Here is a 5,883-nt window from a genome sequence, read left to right as displayed (position 1 = left end):
GCTCACTTTGAACAAACAAGCAGATTGAGAAGGTTATGTTGTTTTCTGTGTGCAGTCAATGAGCTGGCTGGTTAGCCACCAGTGCTAATTAGGGCCTTAGCTTGTGTTCTGTGATGGCTTCACTACAGTGAAACATGCAAATTCAGGTTTGTCAGCAACATTTGATAAATTAAACTAATGTTGTTCTGCTTTAAAAGTTGATTTTGTCTATTGCATTCATGCTCTGTGTGTGACTGTATTATGTGTGTGTATATTTTCGGCGAAGTATTGCTACGTTTTGGAATTTGCACATTGGAAAGCATCTGGATTTTGACTCCGGCAGCAATAGAAAATGTGTCATTATTTCTGTCTTTTGTGGGAGGCAACATAAAGGAACTAAACCAAGTGTTCAAAAGCACAAACCCAGACTTCATTCCTACAGTGAATCAAGAACAAGCGGACAGTGCTCGTGTCCCCGAGGAAGAGCGCCGGAGGAGGAAGGAGGAAGGGCTTTTGTCGGTTGAGGCATACTGGCCCCAGGTTAGGGTTAGGGTTAGGGTTAAGGGTGCGACCCCGCCGACAGCAATAGCCAGCTGGAACACAAAGAAAAAACACAGGATGCTCCATGGAAGGGCCTCCACAAGACGATAAAAGAGGCAGCAGAAGAAGGTTCAGAGATATCCAGGGGTAGGTACTATTTTTGCCATGGAAGCTCCCAAAAGCCAGTAGAGCCTACATCATCAGAGGATATGTGGCAAGATCAAGCTAATTGTCAGTCTAGAGAGGAGATATCTGAACCATGCTGATCTGGGAGAAGGTGCCAGAGCTGAGTCAGTCCATGTCCTGGGCACTGGTCCGGGCTGTGGTCTGGTCGGTGAGTCCGGCTGGTCCAAGCTTAGACAAAGTGCCTCCTCAAATGTAACATTCGGGCTGGATGGACTGGAGAGACGGGACAGAGCTTAGGACAGAAGCAAGGACAGGGAACAGACATACTAGTTTTGACTTCTGGAACATCTTCAGTTACGTCAGAACACCTGAAACGGCTCTGGACTGACAAATGCTCCCATAAACTACTTGAGAACCTCACAGTGACTCACAGCTCAGTGTCCTGTAGAAACCAGAAAACCTACCCCAGTTTCTAGAAGATGGAACATATGAAAGTCTCAATGTCTTCTTCATTTTGAAAGCAAAGCGAAAGGCAGTAAAGTGCTACAAGATGACCAATGTTGCTCCTCATCCTCATGCTAATGAGAGTAGAATCTGACCGTAACCTCCGTCTGGTGACATTAGCCATGTGACTTCAAGCACACCCACAAAGAAGAAGACGCCCCCTGAGCAGGACCTCTGACATGGATGTGGTTATGATCTTGGATTGGAGACTGGAGAAACGGTGCCAAATCGACCCTCACGGGTTCACTGACCTCAGAGAGCAATCCGGGTTTGTGTACCTGTTATTGGGCGATCCTTCCCTGATCTGGGCCAATTTCCGGTCCGGGATGCTTCCCTGAAGACCAAACCTCATCTGGGCATTTGGGATGTTGAAGGTCTTCCTTTTCCTGCTAGTGAAGCATGTGATCAGGCTGTGATGAGAAGATGAGGATATAGGGGAGGAGCTAGAAGTGGCCTTCACCTGGCTCCTGTCCTTGCAGCGACTTCATACGTCATCTCGTCCACAAACTGGTGGTTCTGCAACGATGTCAGAGAGCATCACTGGCAACCTTTGTGACGCTAACCCTGCCCCCACCACATCCACCCCATCTCAGCCATATTAGAACGCGTGGCTGTAGCTGCCTGCTAGCTACGGCTGCAGAGACCTGTTGATCTATAGTAGTGATGTGTCATGAGCACAACCACAGACGGGTCACTGACGCGACACTGAGCAGCAGCACCTGCAGTCCCGTAGCCTGCCGCAAGAGGGCCCTATAGACTGGGTAAAACTGCTCTGGGGTTTCTTGACTCCAGGGGCCTGGTTTCCAGACAGAAACATGGCATTCATGCCAATCCAGGTGCGCGTACGCCTGATCCCAATCCAGGTGGACTTACGTGCACATGTTTGAGTGCCAGGCTCCTCCCTCACCACGCCCTCTAATACATATGTAAATGAGCACACAGGAGGGAGATTCCCCTCTCTGACCCTCAGCCAACCCAGCCATGAGTCCCAGAGATAAGAAGGGGAACAGCGCCCCCTCTGGTTCCAATGATAACAAAAGAAATGAAATTAGTTTCCACTTGAGAGTTGGACCACTGCACCAACATGGTTTGACGCTGGTGAGCCCAGGCTCATATTGAGGGGAGCACATGCTCAACATCTGTCAGGGGGATTCATTTTAGGACAAGTCAATGGATCAGGGACCAAGAAGATCCCCCATCCCGCCCCGGAGCAGCCTGTTGCCCACCATGTGGGTCAGAATGAGTGAATCCTGGGTTGATCCAAGCCACCTCCCAACTATGTCGCTTTGTTCTGTTGCTGCATCCCAGCTGATCTGAACATTGACCCAATGACAAAGTTCCTGTTCACATAAACAAATCCATCTGGGATGGTGCCCTTGTAGCAACTTGGCCCATTACATTACGCAGATGGCACAGCCTGGTTCACTCTGGACTGGCTCAGTCCCGATGGGTCGGCCAGCTGTAAATGGAATGAGCCGTGGCCAGGAACCCTAGTGTGGTCATCAGCTGTATGGGCACAGATAGGACCTGGCTCCTGGCCTGTCACCCTCCAAGTGTGGCTCCAGCTCCACAGTTCCATGAGGAACCATGAGGGGTTAGGGTGAGGGTCAGGGTCAGGGTCAGGGTTAGGTTAGGGTGAGGGTCAGGGTCAGGGTCAGGGTTAGAGGGTTAGGGGTTAGGGGTTAGGGGTTAGGGGTTAGGGTCAGGGTCAGGGTCAGGGTCAGGGTGAGGGTGAGGGTCAGGGTGAGGGTCAGGGTGAGGGTGAGGGTGAGGGTCAGGGTCAGGTCAGGGTCAGGGTCAGGGTGAGGGTGAGGGTGAGGGTCAGGGTCAGGGTCAGGGTCAGGGTGAGGGTGAGGGTGAGGGTCAGGGTCAGGGTCAGGGTCAGGTTCAGGGTGAGGGTCAGGTTCAGGGTGAGGGTGAGGGTGAGGGTCAGGGTCAGGTTCAGGGTGAGGGTCAGGTTCAGGGTGAGGGTGAGGGTCAGGGTCAGGGTCAGGGTTAGGACAGCAGGAGTGTTCTGTGTTCTCACCGTGGTCGTCTCCAGACACCGCAGGAGGTGGTGATGGTGTAGCTCCACATGGGGCTCAGTCCCACTCACCAGGACGTGTTCTTTGACAGCCTGTAAACAAAAACCCCCACCTGAGTCCAGCCGAGTCCGGCAACCTCCCATCCTGAACCACTCTAGCGGACCTAAGCATTACTGTCTGTTTAACCAGAGCAGGAACCGAACTGGACCTTCAGGTCTGGGTGATGATCTTAGAACAGAAGTGTCAGATACAGTTTTAAAAGAACCCTGACAAACCAATAACAAACGATTCTGAGACGGAAGGTTAGAACATCCTTATTACCTACAGGAAATGGGTTCTTGCCCCCAGGTTTTTTCTGGCTCCTGTTCTTCTCAACACCTCATGAAGGCAGAACTTTGTCTTTGGTGTCTGAGAACTATCGTGGACTTAATAAATTGTGAGTGGACGTGGTTAATGGGGAAAAGGAATGAAGACACTTCGAAGACACATCTCCAGTGAACTAGCCACAGAAAGTGGTTGAATCCAGTGTTGGTTGCAGATGAATCGCCTGTATGGCACATGCTGCAGTGGGAGGGGCCTATTCCTCGCTTCTTATAAAACCACCATGAGTGGAAAATGTTGCCATCAACCAAAAGAATAAAAAGGATGCAGAGAGAAAGGATTTCAGCGCGCACTGTTAGCACCCAAAGTTAGCATGCACAGTTAGCACCCAAAGTTAGCACGCACAGTAGCACCCAAAGTTAGCACGCACAGTTATCACCCAAAGTTAGCGCACACTGTTAGCACCCAAAGTTAGCATGCACAGTTAGCACCCAAAGTTAGCGTGCACAGTTAGCACCCAAAGTTAGCGTGCACAGTTAGCACCCAAAGTTAGCGCGCACAGTTAGCACCCAAAGTTAGCGCGCACAGTTAGCACCCAAAGTTAGCGTGCACAGTTAGCACCCAAAGTTAGCGTGCACAGTTAGCACCCAAAGTTAGCACACAGTCATCAGCAGAATGCTGAGTGTTACCTCGTCACTGAGGTCAACCAGCTGCTTCTGTTTGAACTCCAGATAAGCGTTAGCACAGCCGCTCTTCACCATGTGGATCCTCGCCAGCCTGGTCTTCTGTTGGTAAACAGACACAAAGGCAGGTCTGGAACACCAGGTCCCCATGGACCAGGACAAGGTTTTGACCTGAAGGTCTCTCATGACCACATGGTGTTCCAAAAATGATGGGATGACTTTCTGAACATAAGGTTCTATCCTGAAGGTCTGTCCAGGCTTCTTAATCTTCTTCACAGGAGGTCCGACCATGATGTGGCAACGTTCTAAATGCAAACTTCTGTCAGAAGACATCAGAAGATGCTCCCGGGCCACTGGGCTTCTGCTGGTAACGGTCATGTTCTCTGTATGTGTGACATAACCCAACGACCCTAACCCTGATTCTCACCTTCTGAGCTCGTCTCTTCTCGGCTCTCTGGCTCTGCTGGAAGATCCGACTGAAGTTGGACACGATGACAGGAACCGGCAGGGCGATGACCAGAACCCCACTCAGGGAACAGATGGAACCCAAGACCTTCCCCATGATGGTTTTTGGAACCATGTCACCATATCTGAACAGGACAGACGTCATTAACTCATCATCATCACCATCATCATCATCATCATCATCATCACCATCATCACCATCACCACCACCATCATCATCACCACCACCATCATCATCATCATCATCATCACCATCATCACCATCACCATCATCATCATCACCACCACCATCATCATCACCACCACCATCATCATCATCATCATCATCACCATCATCACCATCACCATCATCACCATCATCACCACCACCACCATCACCACCATCATCATCACCACCATCATCATCACCACACCATCACCATCATCACCACCATCATCATCACCACCACCATCACCATCATCACCATCATCATCACCATCATCACCACCATCATCACCACCATCATCACCATCATCATCACCATCATCATCACCATCATCACCACCATCATCATCACCACCACCATCATCACCACCATCATCACCATCATCATCACCATCACCATCATCATCACCATCATCAATCATCACCATCATCACCACCACCATCATCACCATCATCACCACCACCATCATCACCATCATCACCACCATCATCACCATCATCATCACCACCACCATCACCATCATCATCACCATCATCATCATCACCACACCACCACCATCATCACCACCAATCATCCATCATCATCAATCACCATCATCCCATCACCACACCACCATCATCATCATCACCATCATCATCACAACAACCATCATCATCATCACCATCATCATCACCATCATCACACACCATCATCATCACCACCATCATCATCATCATCATCATCACCATCATCACCACCACCATCATCATCATCACCACCATCACCATCATCACCACCACCATCACCATCATCATCATCACACCATCATCACCACCATCATCATCACCACCATCATCATCATCACCATCATCATCATCACCACCATCATCATCATCATCATCACCATCATCACCACCACCATCCTCACCATCATCATCACCACCATCACCATCATCACCACCATCATCATCACCACCATCATCATCATCATCATCATCACCATCATCATCACCACCATCATCATCATCATCATCACCACCATCATCATCATCACCA

The 5,883-nt window shown here is 49.9% G+C and overlaps 1 protein-coding gene across 1 annotated transcript; it reads right to left on the bottom strand.

Annotated features, from left to right (window-relative positions):
* Positions 1-225: 225 nt before the first annotated feature.
* LOC130521378 (potassium voltage-gated channel subfamily D member 2-like) lies at positions 226-5,017 on the bottom strand. Its single transcript, XM_057024953.1, has 6 exons — positions 4,605-5,017; positions 4,184-4,279; positions 3,176-3,265; positions 1,610-1,665; positions 1,428-1,538; positions 226-918 (listed from the first exon to the last, which is right to left on the bottom strand). Exons 1-6 carry the CDS (start codon positions 4,785-4,787, stop codon positions 720-722), a joined length of 735 nt encoding a protein of 244 aa, XP_056880933.1. The 5' UTR covers positions 4,788-5,017; the 3' UTR covers positions 226-719.
* Positions 5,018-5,883: the final 866 nt, after the last annotated feature.

The sequence above is a fragment of the Takifugu flavidus genome, unplaced genomic scaffold, assembly GCF_003711565.1.
Source record: "Takifugu flavidus isolate HTHZ2018 unplaced genomic scaffold, ASM371156v2 ctg931, whole genome shotgun sequence".
Classification (NCBI taxonomy): domain Eukaryota; kingdom Metazoa; phylum Chordata; class Actinopteri; order Tetraodontiformes; family Tetraodontidae; genus Takifugu; species Takifugu flavidus.
This window is presented reverse-complemented; position numbering and strand designations above follow the sequence as displayed.